This window comes from Brachyhypopomus gauderio, chromosome 9, assembly GCF_052324685.1.
Source record: "Brachyhypopomus gauderio isolate BG-103 chromosome 9, BGAUD_0.2, whole genome shotgun sequence".
In the NCBI taxonomy this organism is placed as follows: domain Eukaryota; kingdom Metazoa; phylum Chordata; class Actinopteri; order Gymnotiformes; family Hypopomidae; genus Brachyhypopomus; species Brachyhypopomus gauderio.
Window position 1 is genome coordinate 21,678,741 of NC_135219.1, and position 24,171 is coordinate 21,702,911.

At 44.2% G+C, this 24,171-nt stretch overlaps 1 protein-coding gene across 1 annotated transcript; it reads left to right on the forward strand.

The window, feature by feature from the left end:
• The first annotated feature begins 6,178 nt into the window (after positions 1-6,178).
• On the forward strand, positions 6,179-9,654 carry LOC143523452 (activator of 90 kDa heat shock protein ATPase homolog 1-like). Its single transcript, XM_077017915.1, has 9 exons — positions 6,179-6,567; positions 7,266-7,456; positions 7,597-7,679; positions 7,772-7,889; positions 7,971-8,059; positions 8,235-8,360; positions 8,749-8,850; positions 8,936-8,987; positions 9,445-9,654. The coding sequence occupies exons 1-9, from the start codon at positions 6,488-6,490 to the stop codon at positions 9,612-9,614; spliced, it is 1,011 nt and encodes a 336-aa protein (XP_076874030.1). The 5' UTR covers positions 6,179-6,487; the 3' UTR covers positions 9,615-9,654.
• The last annotated feature ends 14,517 nt before the right edge of the window (positions 9,655-24,171 follow it).

Genomic DNA, 24,171 nt, shown 5'->3' on the forward strand with positions numbered 1-24,171 from the left:
AATTATCCCTCGCTGGTATATCAACACTGTCTAGTATTGCCTCCTGTTGCCTGAAAAAAAGAACTAAGATGCATTTTTAACGGCTCTTTAAAAGAAACTGAGCTAAAAGATCTGGTTTGCTTTAAAGAGCCATCATTCCCATCACTACAACATAAACAATTAACAAACAACTCATTTGTTAGATTTCCACAAATCTTCAGGATAACATAACTGAGTGGCAGATTCTCAACAGTCACCCAAAAGAGTTGTCTTTAGATGCCTGAAACCAGAGGCACATGGTACTGTCGAGTGGCATTAGCCATGTTAAGTGCCATGATTATGTGGCTTTTGCCACAATTTTGTGGCACATTTCGCTACGGGCCACTTCCGGGTGGTGCAGAAGCCACTTCCTGCTGCCACATACCCTGAACCCTTACAGAGTGAAGGGTCCACGACCTTTGAACTTCATAACAAAAGGCTGATGTGCTGAGAAATTTATATACACAGTTCATATTATGTGAATGTATTTAGAGAGGTATCATCTGACTTGCTAGCTTAATATAGTATAAAAATGCATTTATAGCTAATTTAGCTAATTACATAACAAAATTAGCAAACTGTAGACTTTACTATGGACTGCACGTTTTGTTATATTCTCATTGCTCACTACATTATTGAACATGTCAAATGAAAACAATGCCTTATTTAAACACATAGGTTACCAACTTATCACTTAACATGGTCTCCGGTAAGTGTCAGGAGAGCTGTTGCTTTCAGCTTGAGTCAGCTTTAAAATCTCAAACTGTATTGAGCCCAATTTTCAAACGATTGGATGTCACTTCATGTATTGGATGTCACTTCAACCCCAGAAAGCAATGTGAGCCATCTTGAGATCGTCTTGAGACACCTTCGGACTATCAGGATTAAGGATATGTCATTACCAGTGGCAAGGCATTTTTCTAATGGACATTGTATTAATCTGTCTCAATTGTCAGTCGTTAATAAAATTAACTGATATAACTATGTGTGTGCAACGCTGTTACTGAATCCCATTTACCTCAGTGAAATGTCAATGTCACATGATAAACACCATCTATACCCTCTACCGGCCAATTAACCAAGCATTAAGCATTTACAGTATTGACAATCAGGGGCGGATCTACGGGTGGGCCTGGGTAGGCCAGGCCCACCCTGATTGGCAGCTGGGCCCGCATAATCACAAACTCAGAATACAGTTTTCTGTATGAAAATTAATGAAAATAAACTATAATTGATTTTTATGTATTTATTTAAACATTTGTTCAGTTTCACAACAGCTTAACATAATATAACATTTCTGGAAAAGCCATTACGTTGTTGCGTTTCACGTCAATACCTTATTGCCTTCGAATTCCCTCTCAATTGAGGCAAACATGATGATGACCCTGTGTTGTGCATAAAAACGTGTGTAATTTCCAGTGTTGGGAACGTTACTTTAAAAAAGTAATTAGTTATAGTTACTCACTACTTGTTCAAAAAAGTAACTGAGTTAGTAACTGAATTACTCTATAATAAAAGTAACTCGTTACCAGGGAAAGTAACTATTTGCGTTACAGTTAAAAAAAGGTTATATGCCAATTAATTAAGTTTTTTTTAAGCAGTTTTCACAGTCAGTTGAAATGAGTAGATCAGAAAATTGTTTAACTTTTGATATTTATTGCACATCCACAGACCAGTGCAGGATAAAATCCTTTAAAATCCCAAATCTTTGGGGGAAAAAAAAGCAAAAGTAAACAGTTACACTATATAAAGTGCATTTACATCTATGAAATTAAATTAAATTCTCTCAACCTGAGAAAACTGGTTTGTTTACAACAGAAGTAAACTTAACAATAAAACCTCTATTCTTAATTAAATAAATCAAATACCCAGTCTGGTAGACATTCAGGAACTTCAAGTATTTTCTTAAATAATGTTTATATCACCTTGAAAGTTCTAGTTTTCTTCGGCTTGCACCTGACGCCATTTCGGCCTCTTCTCCGTTTGTGTCGTGTCACTCGCGTGCTTCGGCGCGCGTGTAAAAACACTGGCTCTGATTGGCTACCACAACGCTGCCTTAGCCAATCGCTTACTGACTTGTTAAGTTAAACAGGTGTTACACCGAGAACTGTGACCTATCGGGATCTGTTACTCCTCACTAGCCTGGGCAGCGGTCCACTCGGATTAGTATATCAATATATAGTAACGCACCGCTTTTAATGACCAGTAACGTAAACGGCGTTGTAACGACAGGAAAAGTAACTAATTATATTATCCCGTTACTGACAAAATGACGACGTTACCTAACGCCGTTATTTTTAACGGCGTTATTCGCAACACTGGTAATTTCATTGTGCTGCTATGGCTAAACAAATTTCGCTTAGTCGTTTTTTTTTTTTTAAAGGAGTAGTGAAGTCAGGCAGGGAAATGGTCCAGATAGGCCTACAAAAGAGTCAAAGGAAGGTCCACCCCGAGAGGAGACAGCTAGTACGGCGGAGACAGCTACAGCTCATGCTAACCTGGCTAGCCTGCATTTGCGCCCTTCGGAGCCCTGTGCACCTGCGGACCTGTCTGCTTTAGAGGAAGCACCTAATCAACCAAAACTCACGATGTTCCCAGGCTCCGTAATCAACGGCAAACTGCGCACCTTCAACAGTAACTGGTACGGAAAATTTAAGTGGCTTGAATACAGCCCATCAGTGGACTCTGTTTTTTGTAAACCATGCAGACATTTTCCAGATCCCCACATTGAAAAAACCTTTGTCAGAGATGGCTACAAAAATTGGAAACGTATTGGGCAGGCTTGTGAAAAGCATCAGTCTAGCAAGCAACACGCATCTTCACTGATTAAAATGCAGTTCTACATTCACAGTCACGCACCGCAAGGCAGTGGTACTGTGTTGAACAGACTTCATGGTGATTTGGTTTCACTGATCGAGCGCAATCGCCAACATGTGAAAGTTGTGCTGGATGTTATTTTACTATGTGCAAAAATTGAAGTTTCGCTAAGAGGGCACCGAGAGACAGAAGATGCAAGCAACAGGGGGAATTTCTGGCAACTGTTCGAGCATACGGCCAAATATGCTCCCGAAATCAAAGCAAGACTTGATGAACTGCCACGGAATGCAACCCTTATGAGCCATAACATACAGGATGATCTGCTCGAGGCAGCCAAGACTCTACTTCTTCAGAAGATAAAGACTGAACTGCATGAACAGTCTTGGGCCACCTACTATGCTATACTTGGCGACGAGTTTAAGGATACATCGAAACGCGAGCTAGTGGCTGTCTGTGTCAGATTCGTTCATGATGGGGCAATCAAAGAGCGAACAGTTGGATTCGTTGAAACTGCAGATATGTCAGCTCACGGAATATCACTAAAGATCCTAGAAGTGCTTGAGCCCCTCGCATTAGACTCTCAGCTATGCATTGGATTCTGTTTTGACGGCGCATCAGTCATGTCTGGGCACCGAGGAGGGGTGCAGGCCGTTCTGAAAGAGACATTTCCTAAAGCTGTATATGTTCACTGCAATTCTCATCGACTAAATTTGGTGCTCAGTGCTGCGTCAGAAGTTTCCGGACACGTTTCCACCTTTTTCAGCGTGGTCAATCAAATACAAAGCTTTTTCAATGGGACCCAAAGACATGCTCGATTTCTCCAACTGCAACAGGAGATGCACCCAAACCGCCCATGTAAGGAGTTGGAACGAGCGTGTGAGACGAGATGGAGTTCAAGATCCGGATCTGTTCACAAGGTGTTGGAGCTGCTGGACGTGTTACTAGAGGCACTTGCTGAATATTCCGAAACGAGTGGCACAACAAAGATGGATGCTGACCAGCTGTTGCAACAAATGCAAACAAAAAAGTTTGTTTTCCTGCTCATTGCATTCTGTAAGCTTTTTCAGAGCAGCGATTTTGCTACAAAGGGGTTGCAGAGTCCATCACTGTGCGTATCCGACAGCATTTCTTTGGTCGAAACATTGAAAGCCACTTTTGCCACTTTCCGTAACGATTCAAATGATGACTTCAACAAGGTGCTTAGACTGACAGATGAGCTGATGGAAAAGCATGAAAGCTCGTAAGCGTAAGCTGCCTGCAAGGTACCAGCAATCAGTCATAGCCACGACTTTAGGCAAATCCACATCTGTCAAGAATGACAGTGATCTAAGGGCACTCTGGAATTGTGTACTGGACAGTCAGATAACTGAATTGAACAGTCGATTTCATAATGATGCGTACGGAATAATGCATGCCGCAGCATCCCTGTTCCCCGGAGCTACCACATTTGGTCAGAAAGAACTGTTACAAGCTCCGTGCAATTTGTATGGGATATCAGTCAGTGATGCAGAATTTACTTGTTTTACCCGATACGTCAAAGGAAAGGCGGAGAAAGAGAACTTCCCCTCACTGAATGAACTACTGGATGCATGCCCTGCCGACATTTTCCCCGGCATGAACGGCCTGTTGAGGTCCATAATTACGCTGCCCATCACATCCTGCAGCATTGAAAGACTTTTCTCCGCAACTAACAGGATCAAGACAAGGCTCAGGTCGTCAATGCTGACTGGACATTTGAAAAACCTAACGCTACTGACGTTTGAACGAGAGCTCACAGACTCACTGGATTACGACGAAATCATCACCATATTCAATTCCAAACCAAGACGACTCTGCCTATAGGGAGGCTACAGGTACGCCTATTTGTCATTCTGCTTCTGAATTTAAACTGACAGGACAGAGAGACAGGACAGCAGACACCAGAAGGAGCACATGAAGGACAGGGGTGGTGTTGCATCACAGATTGTGTGTGTGTATGTGTGTGTGTGTGTGTGTGTGTGTGTGTGTGTGTATGTGTGTGTGTGTGTGTGTGTGTGTGTGAGCAAGTCCGTGTGAGCTTGTGTTTTTGGTGATGGCATTTTGATTCAGCTTTGCTGCAGGATGGCACCTAGCGCACGAGTCATTTAAAATGACCAGACTTGGAGTTAAATAATTTTGTGAATTGATGTGTATGTGAATTTATCATAGTCATGTATTTAGTTGTGTTGTTGTGGTTGCCTTTTATAATTGGCCGCACGGTATAGGCCTATGTTACAGGCTGTTTAATCAAATCAACTAAATTTTATCAATTGTAATCAAATAGGCCTAAATAAACAGAATGATCGTGCTGTCTCTCAGTGTACATAACGAGTAATAAATATGCTGTATTTTTCAACTGAACTCCTCTGTGGGCAGTGTATTATTATTAGTAGTAGTAGTAGTAGTATTGTTGATGTTTCCGTTATTATTATAATAATTTTTTGGCTATAGTGTCTGTTACTACTATAGTGTGTGGGTGTTGGGGGGCGTGGGGTGCTTGCCCACCCCAATTACACTTTGGCCCGTCCAAAAACTGCCGGCTAGATCCGTCACTGTTGACAACTCAACTGTATTATCAAGATTATATCTAAAAATGATGTTAACTTCATCATTTAACCAGCATAATATGTACTAAACTTAGAATCCTTAGATTATCCTTTGTGAGATAGTGGTCACTAGTTGGGTGTCTAAGTCTCCTCATAGTGGGACGACCTGGAACCGCTGTAGCCAGATGTCAGCCAGAGGACATACTTATGACATACCTGAACCACTTCAATAGGCTACTCTTAAACGTAAGGAGCAGTAGCACTACTCAGTGGACTTCTTAGGTTTCAGAGTTCTCCACTATGCATTCAGCAAACTTTTTTGCTGGATGTATATGTGATCATATTCTTTTGGTCACTACCTATTATTTTGTGACCAGAGTTGAGGATGAGTTTCTTTCTAGCAATAAACTCGTTTAACCACCAGAAACAGATTCAGAGATAGCAATACTGTTGACCCCATCCGTGAACAAAATCTTGAGATACTCTAAATTCTTCCACAAATGGCAAGTTTAAATTTAATTAAATAAATGTAATTAGACCTCATACTTAGAGGCTATGATCTGTATCACAGCCACTTTTTGACATTTTGTTGTTATGCACGGATTCTCTCTCAAGACGAATATTCTGGTAAAGAATTAGTTAATAGTTTTGTGCGCGTGTGTATATACGCTTCAGGCTGGCTAATCAGTGCATTTGTCTTATAATTACTGCAGCAGCGACGTGGACAACAGAAAAAAGTAAGTGGCGAATCGCTGTAACCTTCAATTTACTGAAGAAGTCTTTCCACACAGTTCCGGTTCTAGTACTTTCCAGACGCCAGAGCTCAAAGACCCCGTGCAGAGACACATACAGCGACTATCTTTCCTCAACCGGCGGTTGTCTGTCAAGTGCCTATAATAAAAAGTATTTATTTGTATTTTGGGAGATACAATTGCAATTTTCAAAAGTTGGATTTGTTAGGACTTTTGTAGAGCTACGTTACGTGAGCTGTCCTGTTATTCTGAGTAGTTTGTAGAAACTATTATAAGCGACACACACCGCTGTTTGTGGGAGACAGCTCGCCTGCTGTGGTAGTGCGCACCTCCGCCATGGCGAAGTGGGGAGAGGGGGACCCTCGCTGGATAGTGGAGCAGAGGGCAGACGCCACCAACGTTAATAACTGGCACTGGTAGGTTTAAATATCTGTCCGTTTGGACGAACGTCATTAGCGCTGGCTGAAGAGGTAGCGAAATATCTACGATAATAAATGGACTCTTCTTAATGGACCCAAAGTCCCAGCTAAGCAAAATGTTAGTTAGCTGCTTAGCTAACCGGGATATGCTTGTTTAATTAAGGTATCTAACTGTACAGGACAGACAGCTAGCTGCTTATCTATGAGGGGACGTCAGATGTCAAGGCTGTCTGCAGTCGTGAAGTACAGGAAAATACTTTGCGTTGAAGTTGATAATCGCACTCAATACCAATTTGTATTTTCATATATAAAATAAAAGGTAACTAGTCTGCTACTTATATAGATTTAAGAGGCAATGAGGTGTTGCAGTATTAAATGTTATTTATATATGGACATAAAACGTGACGAAGTAGGATAGTAATTTGTTTCACTATCCTATTTTTCCTTTTTACCCATTTTAGTTAGAGACCTCTAGAATGCTCCCTGTTCTTGAAAGGGTAATGGCTATTTATAGAAACTGTCATGGGGAGACAGAAGTAGCAGATGGCCAGACAGACTCCCATTTCATATGAGGATCAAACTTTGCAACCCAGGAAATTGTTCTGAGTTCTGGTCATCTCTGTACATACTGTACATGACTGTAGCCCCTCTCTCTTTATTATTCAAATATATTATTCTTGCATTTTATATTACAGGACTGAGCGTGATGTTACAAGCTGGTCACAGGACATACTGAATGAGCTTCTTCTCAGGGTTCGTGTAGAGGGTGAAGATGGCATTTGTGAAATCACTGATGTCAGCAAGATTGAGGGAGAGGCTTCAATTAACAATCGCAAAGGGAAACTCATCTTCTTCTACGAGTGGACCATTAACGCCTCATGGACTGGTGATGTTTTTACAATGTGCATTTTTCACATTAATGAAGTTAGTTTTTATACATGTATTTTGTATATATGTATTTGTAGTGCAGCTTCATTTTGTATCTTTTCACATCACCCTCATCGTTGTTGTTGCTGTTTACTTCAGGAACCTCAAAAAATGGCCTTAAGTATAAAGGAAACGTAGAGGTACTAAACCTCTCAGATGAAAATGATATGGATGATCTGGATGTGAGTATCTACTCATAGGACATTCATATGATGAGACAATTTCAGCTGCAGCCACATTAAATCTTCTTTACTTGTTTATGGTGTATACACAGATATCCATTTCAGCATGTAAAGATCAGCCACCAACTCCTTTAACTGCCCTCATGAAGAAGGAGGGAGAGAAGGAAGTCAAACTTGCGCTAGCAGGCTACGTCTCTCACCTGAAAAAAGGTGAAGCTGCTCAGGCTAATCCCCAATAAGCATTTCACATTATTTTTGGCCCTTGGTTTTTAATGCCATCCTTTATTATAGAATTCTCCCAGGGCATGATCCTGCCAACATCAGATGATGTTAAGAAACAACAGCAGACACAGATAAAGGGCAAACTGAATCAAACTCAGGTACAGTCTGATTAATTTGTCAGAACATTCCACAATATGTCCATTTGGCATTAAAGTTACAGGATTAGTAGCATTGTAACATTGGATAAAATGTATTTTCCAGTACTGGCAAGAAATCAAAACTAGCTTGATATGAGGGATATATTTATATGTTTATCCTTTCATCTGTGCATAGGTTGGCACCACTACTTCAACTAATGCTCTCAGTTCTGGAGTAAAAATCCCAACGGTCCAGTTCAGTTTGAAAGACACCTTTTTGACCTCACCAGATGAGCTTTACAGAATCTTCCTCAACCAAGAGGTTAGGGTCAGTCTTTAAACTGTACAGAATGCATGTACGTGTATGAACCTCAACGTTCTAACAAGGTTGACAGTTCACAAGGTTGGAAGGTTTGTGACCATTTTTGCAGTAACATTAGAACATCTAGAAACAAGTTCCTGTCAAACTGTATTGAATCGCTTTGATACTAAATGTAATATTCTTAAAATACTTTAAAAGAATGCTTTTCACAACTTTTCTTAAAATTCATATAATAATATTTTTACTTCTTACAAGCCAGTTCTGTGGTTCATACTTTTTGTATAAGAAAATAATTATGAACATTCATAAATTTATTTAAAAAAAATGTAAATCACAACCTTGAATTGTGTGTTAGTTTTCATCTGTTGTTTTTCTTTCGATGGTTTAGATGGTCCAGGCATTTACACATCTTGCAGCCGTTGTAGAGGGGGACAGAGGAGGCAAATTCAGGCTGCTGGAAGGGAATGTACACGGAGAGTTTGTTGAACTGGTGAGGACGAGACTCCTCTAGCACTTCATCTACAGCACTAGCTTTAGCACTAGACAACCTACTGACACAACCTGTGCATTTCTAGATCCCAGACCAAATGATTCAAATGAAGTGGCGTTTTTCAGCCTGGCCTGCAGGTAGGACATGTGATTTTATGTCCAGGAGCACGTTTATAAGGTCCAACCATGTTTTAAATACATTCTGTAAAATCCTTTACTGTCCATGCATGATGTGAGTGGTCTGCCATCCACAAATATCCAGCCAGCAGAGGTTTTGTGATGAAAGAATAGAGGATGGCTCTGTGAGATATGTAGCTCTTTGTTTCCAAGTAACAGAGTCATAATCAGATTTTTAGCTGGCTTGTCATTTGTATGCTATATGTATTGAAACCACACTAATCCAATGCATTTGCCTAAATAATAACAACTCTAGCATTCCATTCAATAATTAAATTTCATGACCTACCACTCCAACAACTTTCTTTACTTAAAAACGGTATAAACGGTAATAATACCTAGTGGTATATATAACACATGGATTTTGCAAATGTGGCAAAACTATTTATTTATTTAAACAAATGTCATTCTTTTCCAGGGCACCACTCCATAGTAACTTTGAACTTTATTGATCGAGGTGGTGAAACAGAACTGACTATGACAGCTGCCGGTGTTCCCAGCAATGAAGAGGATAGGATGAAGGAGGGTTGGCAGAGATATTACTTTGATGCTGTTAAACAGACATTTGGTTATGGAGTTCGAATCTGAAAATAATAATAATAATAATAAAACTTACATAGACATCTCAGCTGTTATACAGTTTGTCTGTATGAACTGTAAGTATGTGTTTTTTCCATTTGGAACTGGAATCTTAAAGCAGTTCATTGCTGGATGTTGGTCCACATATGTACCTTCTCCCAGAGTGGAATGTATACCTATTTATTACAGTGGACATGGTGAAAGTATGATATGAAGAACCTGCACAAACAGTAGCATCCCAAAGTCTGAGTCTACCGAGAACTTTTTGTGTGAAAATTAATACAAGATCTTGCTCATTGTTATTGATTTTTTTTGTTTTGTTTTTTAATCGTTGTAAGCAAGCTGTATCAATGACTGGCACTGAATCATTATGGCTATGGTTGTTACTGTTATTGCTGCGTTTTTCTGTTGAAAAAATATCTAGCTTATTGTTCATTCAAAGAGGCACAGTGAAGCAGCTCAGTACCATTCTCCTGAGTCCTAGACGTTAGACAAATTGTTCTTAGTAGTGGAGGCGCATGCTTGAAATCTTCTCCAGATTAACAAAAATATTTGTCTTTGCATTTGTTCTTGGCATACATTGACGTGTCACTTTAATTCTGCACACAAGTGTGTGTTGTCCACCTGGGAGTGCCTCACAATTGTGGTGCACAGTGCCAAAGCATCTGAAAAGTACAATGTTTTTATAATGCACTCTTGAATAAATTACTCAGGAAGTTAGGAATTATGAACTTAAACCATGTCTCATGAGAATACTTTAAAATGTGAATGTATTTCAAAAACAAACAAATATATCTAAAGAAATCCTGAGGTCATTTCTAAATGTATCTTTTATCTGGAAACTTCATAGTATATAGATTGCTTTGCAAGGGGCATTTTATTCACTTCTGGCACGAATTTGGCGATTCACCTTTTAAATACTTTATCCAGTTTTTGATTATCTTTGTGATTTCATAAAAATGCCTGTAGAAGGTAAATTTACTTATAAAAAAAACAGGGTATACGTTAAATACCTATTATGCAATCCTTTTCAAAAAAGATTAGGGGTGACCTGCAATAGTCACTGATTCGACTATAGTCGACTATACCCCCTAGTCGACTATGAATGTCATAGTCGAATGTACCATTCTAACTGCATGGGGGTGCCCAAGGACGCTGCTACGCATTAGTTGTTACATTAAATGTCTTTGTTTTCGTTATATGTAGCCTTTTGTCAAATAAAGTCATCCTAATTTCTGTTAATAAATATTTGTAAATGATTGTGTGCGCATTAACAATAGGCATCTTCCTTACTACACATTAATAAATCACACCCTGCAGTTGCACAATCCAAACGAGCGCTGAACACGCTACAGGATCAGCGTCCGCCGAGATTATAATGTACTAAAAAAACTTCAAAAGTATTTTGAAAAAGATAAAGATGAATCAAATAAAGTAAAGTGCAAGTTATGTCATCAACGTCTTTTATTTCGCACGACAACAACCAACATGGCATAGGCCTACCATTTAAAACGCATAATGCGAAAAAAACAGTTTAGCCGTTTGTTGTCTCGTCGCGGTGCCTCTCGGCAAGTAATCCTATAAACATTTTTTGTTGTTGTTTGCTTTTTACTTGAACCTTTATAATTTGTTTGCTGTTGTGTGGAAATGTTTCTTTTTTAGGGATGTATTCAACTAAGGATTTTCATAGTCGAATCTGATTCGTCAGATTTTCCCTTTAGTCGACTAATAGTCGAATCAGGGTTTTTTTTTAAGAGCACCTTAAACAGGATCCCTTTCTCATTCAGGACTTTTTTCCACTTCAAAGTATAAACCTAAAAAACTCAGATAAATGAATAAACATGGTAGGTTGGCTTTATTCAGCTTTTATTTATTACTTATTTATTTTTTAATGAAACGTTAGAGAACATTAACCGTCAGTGTGCAGTGCGCATATCGAACTGTCAGACAGGCACTGTGCAAAATGTCAATAATATTTTAAATAAAATATGCCTGCCTGAAAATATATATAAAACATTTTCACACAACAGCAAACAAATTATAAGGAAAGGTTCAAGTAACGGGGTTTAAAAGCAAACAACAACAAAAAAATTTTATAGGATTACTTGCCGAGACGCACCGCGACGAGACGACAAACGGCTGAACTGTTTTTTTCACCTTATGCGATTTAAATGGTATGCCATGTTGGTTGTTGTCGTGCGAAATAAAAGACGTTGATGACATAACTTGCACTTTACTTTTTTTTATTCATCTTTATCAAAATACTTTTGAAGTTTTTTTAGTAGATAATCTCGGCGGATGCTGATCCTGTAGCGTGTTCAGCTCCGCTCGTTTGGATTGTGCAACTGCAGGGTGTGATTTATTAATGTGTAGTAAGGAAGATGCCTATTGTTAATGCGCACAAATCATTAAAAAATATTTATTAACAGAAATTAGGATGATTTTATTTGACAAAAGGCTGCATATAACGAAAACAAAGACATTTAATGTAACAACTAATGCGTAGCAGCGTCCTTGGGCACCCCCATGCAGTTAGAATGGTACATTCGACTATGACATTCATAGTCGACTAGGGGGTATAGTCGACTATAGTCGAATCAGCGACTATTGCAGGTCACCCCTAATAAATTTAATCTTGTTTTTTTCCCCATCACCTGACTCTCTGTCCACAGAGTAGGCTACAGTACTTTAATTTTCTGCATGACACCAAGCTTTGGATTATCAGTCAAGCAACCACTGAATATATGGGAGATTAATTGTCATATCAATCATATATTCTCTGAAAGAAGGGATTTGAGTGCCATCCTGTAACTTCTCTCCAACAACAACCCACCTCAAAGGCAAAATAATCATATTCATCGCCATGGTAAATGTCAATAGTAAAATTGTTCAACCTGCCATTATGCCCATTTGAAAATATGTCACTTTTTGGCGAAATTCGCCGTTTTGAAGTTGAAAAGGGTGACCTACGTGAATCGTGTAGCATTTACGGATATGGCTCCATCCATTGACAAGACAGGTGTCAATTTTTTCAGCGCAACATTATCGTGAGAGAAGAGCGTGTCACCGTTTTGCTACATTCACAAACATACAAACGTAGTAGTACTATGTAGTAGTACTAGTAGTCTACTAGTTACTCGCTCCTCCTGGAACGTCCGCTAGCGTCCCGGCGGGTCTAAAGTGAGAAGTAAACTAATACGCACTCTGCATTCCAATGGACTACTCTTCTTACTCGCACCTCTCCAAGTTAAAATCTTTTTTTAAATCTCTGAATCTGCCCACATCGCATCGATTGTAGCCTACTTACTTTTCTCACCTGTCCAGACCTCGCTTCGCTGGAACACAAACATTCTATTCACTGCTCTTGCTGAGCGACTAACTAGTAGCGATGTGTGTGAATGTAGCAGTTACTTCTGGTCATTACACAGTGAAAAGAGTGATGAACCACTTGCACTAATGCAAACATTAACCTTGCAGAATGAGTGTGTTAGGGGAGGAGGACGCAGCAGCTGTTAAAAAGCTGGATGCAGCTGTAAATTGCAACTGGAAGTGGTCCTGGTTGAAGCTGGAGGGAAGGGTTGCAGTAAAGGGTCAAGAGGTGTCCTTTAAAATCGGCGACTTCTTCAAAAAAATTGATAGGGAGGGTTTGGCCAGATGTGTCCTCTGCACAAAGGACATCAATTACGGAAAGAAAGGCAGCCATGCTTTGATTTCACATGTAAAAACCGAGCTTCACAAGAAGAAAATGGAAATCATTGCATCAACTCAGAGTGTCGCCAGCACTTTCTGTCAGGCATCGACAAGCCAGAGTCAGGCAAGCCAGGGCCTAGAGAGTGTAAGGCAGCAGTTCAAGGGGAAGATAGCGGTACCTACTGTAAGCTGCATTGCAAATGCAGAGGTAGGTGTAGGTCTTTTAGATAGCACAGGCAGAAAAGACACAGTACACCACTTTATTTATTCAATTTAACATTATTGTTGTTATTATTCACAAGCCTACGCCATCTTTGTAGTCATTGCACACTATGTGTTTTAGGCAATGGTCCTTGGAACACTGGCAGAGCATTCCATGCCTTTTTCAATGGCTCCTGTCATTGTTCAGCTTGCACAGACCCTGTCCTTGGATAAAACAGCTCTGCAGGGAATAAAGCTGTCGCGAACAGCTGCATCCTACAAAATGATACATGGCTTGAGTTTGTACTTACCTACTATTGAAATGTTTTAATTTGTATCTTGGTGAAATATACATATGTTATACTGTTCCTGATAAAATTACTATATTTGCCAAATTAACTGTGGTGGGATTTATTTTTAATCAATTATATTTTGCATGTAATGTGACATCTGTCCAGCTTTGCTAGGGCAGACAGAGAGGACCTTTGCAAATATGAGGAGATTTCCCTTGAATATGAATATGAATATTGACGAGAGCACCTCCAACAACAACAAAAATGTTGGTTTCACATCATGATACTGCCATCAAAGTGTCCATATGGTTATGCTTTAGTGAGTGCCCTTCAAAATACTGTGTGGCAAAAAATAAAACCTTTGTATGTTAAAGGTCCTCTCCATGCTGGTGTGCTATTACCACGATGACTTGCGGAAGGTGATGGTGGAGCATTTGGGGTCCCTGGGGATGCTGCTTCATAAGAGAAGGTCCTCTGTAATTTCTTTGTCAAAAACAACATCCCATGGCAAAACCTGGTTAGTCTATTGATGGATTTCTGTGCTGTGATGAGGGGCAGCAAGACCGGCCTTGAGACCAGGATTCATCAACATTGCCCTAACCTATTGGATGTTGACGGAGACTCCTGTCACCACATACTCAATGCTGCCAAGAAATTTTCAGAGGGCTTTGATGGGTATTTGGAGAGGCTATTCAGTGACCTCCAGGCTGACCACCAGTGGAGTCCAGACCAGGTAAACAAAATGCAAACACTTTTGAGACTTCAGTGTCAGGGCTGGCCCCAGGGCGGCTCCTCCAGTCGCAACTAGGAGGAGCCCGCGAGTCAGACCACAGGCTAATCAGCGGTGATGGCATGCACCTGTCATCCTGTGTTTATAAGGACGACAGGACGACCGCTGAGTTGTCTGCTTCAGAGCTAAATAGCAAACTAGGTATGTGATGGTCATAGTCAGCTTAATTATCCGCCATGACAAAGTTAAAACATTGGAACCTACCTCAGCGTATGTTTAGTTTCTCATCAACAACGCTTTAAACATCTTATTAGAAAAGACGTTTAGTTAGTTTACCCTCGGTTCGCTATATATAATGGTCATGTCACGTATGGCCTCGCCCCCTCCCTTGGCTGTCACTCCGGGTTCCCTTGTGTCTGTGTCCCATGCCTGTTCATCCCGCCCCGCTCGTTTGTCTCGTGATTCCCTTGTTGATTACCACGCCCCCGTGTCATTGTCTTCACCTGCTCGTAGTTTAGTTCCCATGTATATAAGCCCCTGAGTCTCCCTTGTCCTTTGTCTGGTATTTTGATTGTTTATTCATTGTACTTGGCCATTGCGTGTTCCTGTTTCTGATCCTTTGTCTGTTCCTGTGCCCCCTGGTTTTGAAATGCCTGTTTATGCGTGTTTTTCGGACTGCCCTCCCGTTATGGACCCAGACTGGTTAAGCGACGACGATTATGGTATGCCCTCGAATAAATCGCGCTCTTCTCAGCATTTGTGTCCGTCTCCTCGCTCCGTGGCGCGAGCCTCGTTACAGGTCATATAACGGTGTGTTAGAATTCTAAATCTACAAAACCGTTAGGAGTCCTGCTTAGATTTAATCTGATTCCTTTCGCGAGACGCATAATTTCAGGGCTCGTGGGAACATAAACTCGAACGACAATTACAAAACACGTCGAGCACTGCGACCATGAAGCCTTGATTGTCGTTTTGTCGTGATTTGCAGCAAGGGGAAACCTTTTTTAACGCCGTCGTCTGGTAACCCCGCTGAACATCGTTTTTCTATTACCTGGTGTCACGTAGGGCTACGCCCCCCCCTCTCCTAGCTGTCACTCCAATGTCTGTTCCTCGTGTTTTCTGTTATTCCATGCCCCTAACCCCGCCTTGCTTGTTTGTTGCCCCGGTCTCTGTCTGTTCACCACGCCCGTGTCTTGATCCTTGTCAGCTGTGTCTTGTCTAGTCCTGTGTATATTAGTCCCTGTGTCTCCCATGTCTGAATCGGTCTTTTTGTTCCAACCTGTTCGTTGTCTTTGCGCCTGTTCGTAAGTTCGCTCTTTTGTGTTTCCCGTATTCTGTGAGTTTTGCCTGTTCTTCTCTAGTTTACCTGCCTTGTCGTTTCCCTTGTTCGTATCATGCCTTTGTACATTTCGTGTATGGACTGCCCTCCCAATATGACCTGCGCCAGTTATTACGACTCTGATTATGGAATTTCCTTGAATAAATCTCGCTCTCCTCAGAGTGTGTGTCCGCCTCCCTGTTCTGCCCAGCGCAGAACGTTACACCTGGCCTTAGAATCTTGTACCAGTAAGTGCGAGTAAATGTCGCAATTGTGAGTAAATGTCAGATACCAGATGTCAGATTTATACATCTTTTACATTGTTCCAAAATGTATTATCAGGTTAACAGTTCTGAATACTGGATTAACAGTATTTATCTCCACTCCCTTTTCTCTGCTCTACATTTTACTGACCTCAGACAGGAGTTAATGACCTACAGACACTTGCTGATCGACTTGTTCAGAATGTGCTTCCCTGTCAAAGAGATTCTCCATAATCACAATGAATGTAAAAAGTATCCTTGGGAAAGAGCAAATGTTATCTATTCTGTACTCATACAGCCCTTTCGACCACCCGAGGCCCATTTCTTGACAAGAGGACCATTCTGGTAGTTGGAGAGAAGACATGCCACAGTAATAAATTGATTGATACTTCCTGTGATGGAGAGTGGTATTACAGTGTCAAATAGTTTGTTTTCTTTAATTCGTCTAATCATCCTCTCCACATGTACCCTTAGACGTGCAATATGCTGGGTCTCTCTCACATCATCTTCCAGCATCTGTGTTCTCTTGTGCAGGAAAGCAGGCCTGTGTACTTTACAAGGAACCAGGTCATCAACAAGGAATCCCTTGTCTACCATAATGGCCATGTGAGGTGTCAGTAGAGATGTGATGCCTGACTGCCTGAAGATTTCCTTGTCACTGATAGACCCCTGGTAAAGTGCTGATACAAATGTCACAGCTCCATGTGGTGCCATCCCCAACATACCTTTGAAAGAGCTGTGGGACTTGTATGTTGAAAATACTTCACTTTGCAGCAGTAAAGATGATGGAGTCTGGCAGCGAAGCTCTGTGCAGTCAATCACTACCTGTGTGTCTGCGTACCTTGAGAACTCCTTGGGTAGGTGAGCCTTGATGACTTCGGGTGGCATCCAGATACACACGGATCCCAGCAGGGTGTAAAGGAAGTTGACCCAGGCTCGCAGTGGTGCGGTGAATTAAAAAATCTGTGCCCAAGACCCCTCTGTTTTAGGCCAACCGACAAGTACATCAGAAAGAGGAACAGCTCATCAATTGATGTTAGCTTCTGGATTGGGCAAAAACAAAGAAAACATACACAAATTATATTTTTAAAAGATTAAAATATCATACAGTCCGGTCACATTATGAACACCCCTTGTAACTATACTCTGTGGATGTTTTCAGTTAATTAGGTTATATAGGATCAGATCATATAGCACTTTGTAGTTATAAAATAATCAGACTGTAATCTGTCTCTTTCTCTGTATACTTTATTAACCAGATTTTACCCTGTTCTTCGATAAATAGCAGCTATTGTTTGGGTGAGCATTGCCAGCACTGTCGTGACCATGATGTGGTAGTGGTGTGTTAATGTGGCTTTGTCCATATACTTTCCACTTTACTAGGCATACCTACCATGTGGGTCCACCTTGAAGGTGTAAAGTCAGAGACAATAACTGATCCGTCTAGATATTCATCAGTGTTCACAGAGCACTGCACACATTATACCTTTGGCTGTAAATTATTGGTAAGTTCAATCCTGGTCCTGTAGACACCTTGTCCTTTACATTTTAGTGTCTTCGCTGCTCCCAGCACACTTTTCAAGTTGCAAGGGGTGTTAAAGCAGTGAAAGCACTCAAATGTTCAGGGAATGCACAGGACCAGGTTTGGAGAAACACTGGGTTAGTGGACTTTTTTTTAGCAAGCAGTAAATCTGATTTAAATTTAAATTTGTACATTTGATCAAGCTTTATCTGATCCAATCCTGAATAATAGCTGCTCTGTAGTGTTTAAATAGGGTCAATAAAGTATAGAAAAAGGTACAGACTACAGTCTGATACTGTAGAACAGGGGTGCTGGATCCTGGTCCTGGAGATCTATCACCCTAAAGAGTTGGTGGATCTCCAGGAGCAAGATTGAATAACCCTGCTGTAGAACTACAAAGTTCACCTATATGATCAGTGCAACTGATAACATCCACAAAGACTTGATTTACAAGGAAGTGGTCATAATATTCTGACTGGCATGTATAGATTACACATTAAATATGAGAAAGAAAAAAAAAACAGTTGTACTTACAGTGTTGTTACAGTGTACTGTTGTTAGCTAGTGGAAAGAATAAGAATCAGGGGATTAAGTTACTTGAGAAAGTGGGTAAAAAAGAAGACAAGGAGCGAAAACGGAAGAAATCAGCGGCAACATTGTCCCAAAACATTGGTGACTTGTTCAAAAAAAGCCCAAAATCTGTAAGCTGCTGAGTGCAGGGCTTCTATTTCTTTACAACTCCCCTGCGTTAACAGTGCCGGGGCTCGGCTTAGCCCAATAGTATATTGTAGGCAGTGATGGCTAAGTTACCTTGAGAAAGTAATCCAATTACTGATTACTGATTACTCCTTTTAAAAGTAACTTAGTTACGTTACATATTACTTGATTTTAAAAGTAACTACGTTAGATTACAAGTTACTTTAGTAGTTACATTCAGCAGCAAAATCAATTTTTCCAATACTCACTTTATTGGAAGTGCATTTTAACAGTAACAATGTATTGAAGCATGTTCGGTAACCAAGGCAGAAACTGCTTAATCCAAAAATCCAGAGGAGGAAAACTTTATTGATAACGCAACCCTGGCGCGCGCAGGCTCCGCCCCCCCAGTGTCACTTAAAGGGCAAGACTCGCCGTGAGGAGTAGGAGTCGCTACAGTATCTCCTGACATTACGTTTGTGTAGCTGCGCGGTATTATTTGTAAATTTATTTGTAAACGCAATACAAGCGAACTGTTCAGTCAGACAGCTTGTGAAACGAAATACCATTACGATTTCAAGCATTTTAAAGTAGGCGACGTTAGTCAAAATTCCAGCACTTTTCAAACGTGGAACACAGTGCAAAATTAAAATTCGTCAGGTAAATGTTCCTTCCTCTGTTTTTGAGGGGTGTTTCTTTACACTACCACATATTGTTACGGGAGGACACTGCAAAAAAAATGACGTGTAAAACGTGCTCGCGCTCTCACAGGGTCGCGCGCAGCGTGCGGAGTCGAGCGCTAGGGTCAGACGCAAAAGTAGAACTGAGCCAAGAAGAAAGCAAAAATATATATTTTTACTAGGGAAAATAAAAATAGTAACGCACAGTTACGTGGATAAGTAACTTTAATCTGATTACTGGACTGGAAATAGTAGCGCGTTATATTACTCGTTACCGAAAAAAGTGGTAAGATTAGAGTAACGCGTTACTAAGTAACGCGTTACTGACATCACTGATTGTAGGCCTACATGTAATACTATTATTAGTGTTATTATTCAGATAACTCCAAAGTCTGGATTTTAGTTGATTTTTAAGAAATGTAGTGTGACGGGCGGGGGTGAGCAACAAAAAGGAAGCGATCACGCCAAGTCTCAGGGAAAAAGGATGGTTTAATAGAAAGTGTGCAAACCTAAAACCCGTGCAATATCTCCAAATTAAGGATATAATGACCAGCGGTCAACTGGTACAAAGACAAGACATATATTGGCAAACAAACGACCCTCAGGTGAGACGGATCACGGGCTCCGCCCACCTGAGGGACGCACATGACGTCACCAAACAACAACAACAACAGCCGCTGTGGACAGAGGCGGCCGGTAGGGGGCCGCCTCACCGTGACAGACCCCCCCCACCAAGCCGCACTCCCCTCCACTGGGTGTGTGGCACACAGCGGCTGCACACAAAACACGAAGGGGCAGGAAGGCAGGGACAGGCATGGACACCTCCTGAGTCCGGGAGCTAAAACACAAAAACACACATTACTCAGCTCGCCTCCCCGGGCGGGACCCTGGACCGACCGGGCCGTTAACAACACAAAACCACGCCCCAGTCAGTCACAGGGCCCTCACGCCCTAACCGGCCTTCAGCCGGTGAGCCCCACAGGTGTGCGGATGAGGGGCTACGGCTCCTCTCTCGTCCCTCGTGTGTGTGTGTGCGCAGGCTACCTCTCCAAGGTGTGGCTACTTCACCTCCTGGATCTACCTCCTCCCAGAGCTGACCCCTGCCTTCTGCTAGGGGTCACCCCAGCCTCCTGGGGAGCCAACCCCTCCCGGGGCCTCTCCTCGCAAGGTGGACTTCTCCACCCAACCCAGGAGCGCCAGAGACCGAGGCCCAGAGCACCCCCGACGCGGGCTAGGGAACAGCCCCAAGGGCCTCCTGGTCACCCCGGGCAGGAGGGAGGATCTCCCTCCTCAGCAGGAGCTTTTCAGACCGGAGCCCCATGGTCCCCAAACATCCGGGGGCCCCAGCCCTCTAGGGAGGGGCTCTTTATGACCGGGCTCCGGTCACCCCACAACACAAGGGGGCTCCTGCCAGGTGGAGACCCCCACAAGGTCCAGGAACACCGCCAAGGAGAAGCACCTGCACAGAGAACAGCACGCGCACACACACACACAAACGCGCCCTAACCTATTCAGGGCCTCTCTCGGGAGCGACGCCCTCCGTGCCACACCCCATGGCACGGGACCACAGCCGGTCCCCCCCCCAAACACACATTCACGGGGAGGAGCATGCGTGGAATTACACGCAAACAGTTGACAACACGCTAGGACACAACACACACGCAAAGACTAGACAAGCAAACAAAAACGGTGCACAGACAGACAGACGGGACCTACACATGCGCGCTCGACATAAACACACAGTGACGCACGCCGCTCAGAGTCGCAGTCGCTCCCCACATTTAACACAAGACACACGGGGAGCGAGGCGACGGTGACGAGCGGCGACCGCGTCACACACAAAACACGCAACATTAAACATAATGAGCACGCACACTGATCCACACATCCGTCGACATGAACACACGTTTTAACAAACACAAAACATGAAGAGCCTTTCCAGGGAAGACGCCCTGGTCCTCGCCGTGCCACAAACACAGACACGGCGGAGCTCCTCAAACAAGCAAACAAACAACAGACACGAAGAGTTTTCCCAGGGCAGACAGCCCTGGTCCATGCCGTGCCACAAACACAACACAAAAGCACGGCGGAACTCTTCACAAGACACCACGCAGACAAACACTTACCACGAGACATGACCACGAACGAAGGAGAAAGAAAAAGAGACTCGGCGGCTTCCGAAGGGTGGCTGGTCATTCTGTGACGGGCGGGGGTGAGCAACAAAAAGGAAGCGATGACGCCAAGTCTCAGGGAAAAAGGATGGTTTAATAGAAAGTGTGCAAACCTAAAACCCGTGCAATATCTCCAAATTAAGGATATAATGACCAGCGGTCAACTGGTACAAAGACAAGACATATATAGGCAAACAAACGACCCTCAGGTGAGACGGATCACGGGCTCCGCCCACCTGAGGGACGCACATGACGTCACCAAACAACAACAACAACAGCCGCTGTGGACAGAGGCGGCCGGTAGGGGGCCGCCTCACCGTGACATGTAGGTTAAGTGACAAGAACATTCAGTCACTCACTTTGCAATGCTGATGATCATGCTAGGGTGTAATTTACTCTCAACATGCCTGTTGCTCCTAAGGCCATAGTAAATAAAATACAGTATAGAGGTGTAAAAAAGGGGTTAAATATGGTAATGTGTCACGTAGGGCAACGCCCCCTCTCGTAGCTGTCACTCTGGGTTCCCTCATGTCCGTGTTCCCTGCCTGTTTGTCCCGCCCTGCTCGTTTATTTTGATGATTCCTCGTTTGTTACCACGCCCCTGTGTCATTGTCATCACCTGTCCCTAGTTTGTTTCTATGTATATAAGTCCCGACATTCCCCAGTCGTGTCATCCGTGATTTTGTCTATCAGTTGGTTTGTTCATCCCGTCAGTACGTGCATTCGTGAGTTTACGCTGTGTTTCTGTTTTCCGTGTTGTTTTGCCTGCTCCGTGTCTCCCCGTCGTGTTTAAGTTCCCTGTCCCATTATGCCTGTGTACCTCTGTTATTCGGACTGCCCTCCTGTGATCGACCCTGCCTGGCATTCTGACGACGAGTATGGTATTCCCTTTAATAAATCTCGCTCCTCTCAGCGATTGTGTCCGTCTCCTCGCTCCGTTGCTTCTGCAACGTTACATAATCACGGATCTAACGAGGACACAGCGAGAGAGCGAGACTCCGGTGAGTTTAGTCGCTGTAGCGAGTTGTTGGCTGCTTCCGTGCAGTTTAACTCTCATGTGTTACAGCGCGAACGAGCCGGAGACAGGAATACCCCTGGCGCTGTGGGAACAAGGAAGTCTCGTCGCAGACCGAAGAAAGCGCAGTCTCTCACTACTGGCTTTCGCGGCGAGACTCCTTTTGAGCGCTGTGAGTCTGCCCTGCTTGACGAACGCCACAGGGGTGAGCAACCTGTGGTACAAGCAGCGGGCAGACGGAGGGAATGCACAGACGAGCTTTGGCTTAACCCTCGGTCGGCTCTCAATGGCTGCTGCGAGCTCCCGACGCCTCAGAGGAGGCGGAGCCATCGCAGAGAGAGCCACCGAGGGGCGTGTGTGTCTGTGTGTTCTTCCAGGCTCACCCAGGACCCTGAGGAGGAGGACCTACCGCCGCTGATCCCGCCGGCTACACATCGCGACACCCCCAAGTATTTTTTGGGGGGGAGTGCAAGCCACGTCGGCTTGGCGGTCCCGCCCCCCGATGACGTCAGTATGGCGGTCCCGCCCCCGATGACGTCAGTATGGCGGCTCCGCCCCCCGAGGACGTCGGCTTGGTGGCTCCGCCCCCCGAGGACGTCGGCTTGGTGGCTCCGCCCCCCGAGGACGTCGGCTTGGCGTACACGCCCCCCGAGGACGTCGGCTTGGCGTACACGCCCCCCGAGGACGTCGGCTTGGCGTACACGCCCCCCGAGCGCATCTCCTCACCCCAGGTTCCTGTCCCCGCTGCCCGTCGGCAGTCCACGCCGGTTCCTGTCCCCGCGACCCTGGAGGGGTCGTCCACGCCGGTTCCTGTCCCCGCTGCCCGTCGGCAGTCCACGCCGGTTCCTGTCCCCGCGACCCTGGAGAGGTCGTCCACGCCGGTTCCTGTCCCCGCGACCCTGGAGAGGTCGTCCACGCCGGCTCCTGTTCCCGCTGCCCGCCAGCGGACCCTGCCTGTTCCCGCTGCCCGCCAGCGGACCCTGCCTGTTCCCGCTGCCCGCCAGCGGACCCTGCCTGTGCCCGCTGCCCGCCGCCCGGCTCCGCCTGTGCCCGCTGCCCGCCGCCCGGCTCCGCCTGTGCCCGCTGCCCGGCTCCGCCTGTGCCCGCTGCCCGCCGCCCGGCCGCGCCTGTGCCCGCTGCCCGCCGCCCGGCCGCGCCTGTGTCCCCAGAGACTGTGCTGCCCTCTATTGGGCCCGGACATTATGTGCCCTCTGCTCTGCCCTGTACACCTGCCTCTGTACCCGTGTTCCCCTTGCTCCCGTGTTCTGTCCCTGGATTTGTGTTGGTCCCAGTTCCTGTGTGTGTGCCTGTTCGTGTCCTTGTACCCATCCCTGTGTTTGCGTCTGGTCAGTTCCTCCAGGTCCCTGTCCCCGTGTCTGTTCCCCAAGTCACGACCCGCTTTGTGCCCGTGCCTGTCTCTGTGGTCCATGCTGTATTCACCTCAGTGTTTACCTCTGCCCTGTCCCCTGGCCCCGCTCCAGTGTCTGTCCCCGGTCCTGTCCTGTCCAGCCCTGCTCCTGTGCCTCGCCCTGGCCCTATCCGGTCTCCCTGTGTCCCGTGTCATGCCGTGTCCCAGGTCCCTCGTCCTATTTTGTCTGGTCCTGTCCCTCCGGTCTGTCCTGTGTCCGCTGTCCCGGTCCTGTCTGCCCTTGCGTGCCCCGGAGTGGCACGCTTTGAGGGGGGGTTATGTCACGTAGGGCAACGCCCCCTCTCGTAGCTGTCACTCTGGGTTCCCTCATGTCCGTGTTCCCTGCCTGTTTGTCCCGCCCTGCTCGTTTATTTTGATGATTCCTCGTTTGTTACCACGCCCCTGTGTCATTATTGTCATCACCTGTCCCTAGTTTGTTTCTATGTATATAAGTCCCGTCATTCCCCAGTCGTGTCATCCGTGATTTTGTCTATCAGTTGGTTTGTTCATCCCGTCAGTACGTGCATTCGTGAGTTTATGCTGTGTTTCTGTTTTCCGTGTTGTTTTGCCTGCTCCGTG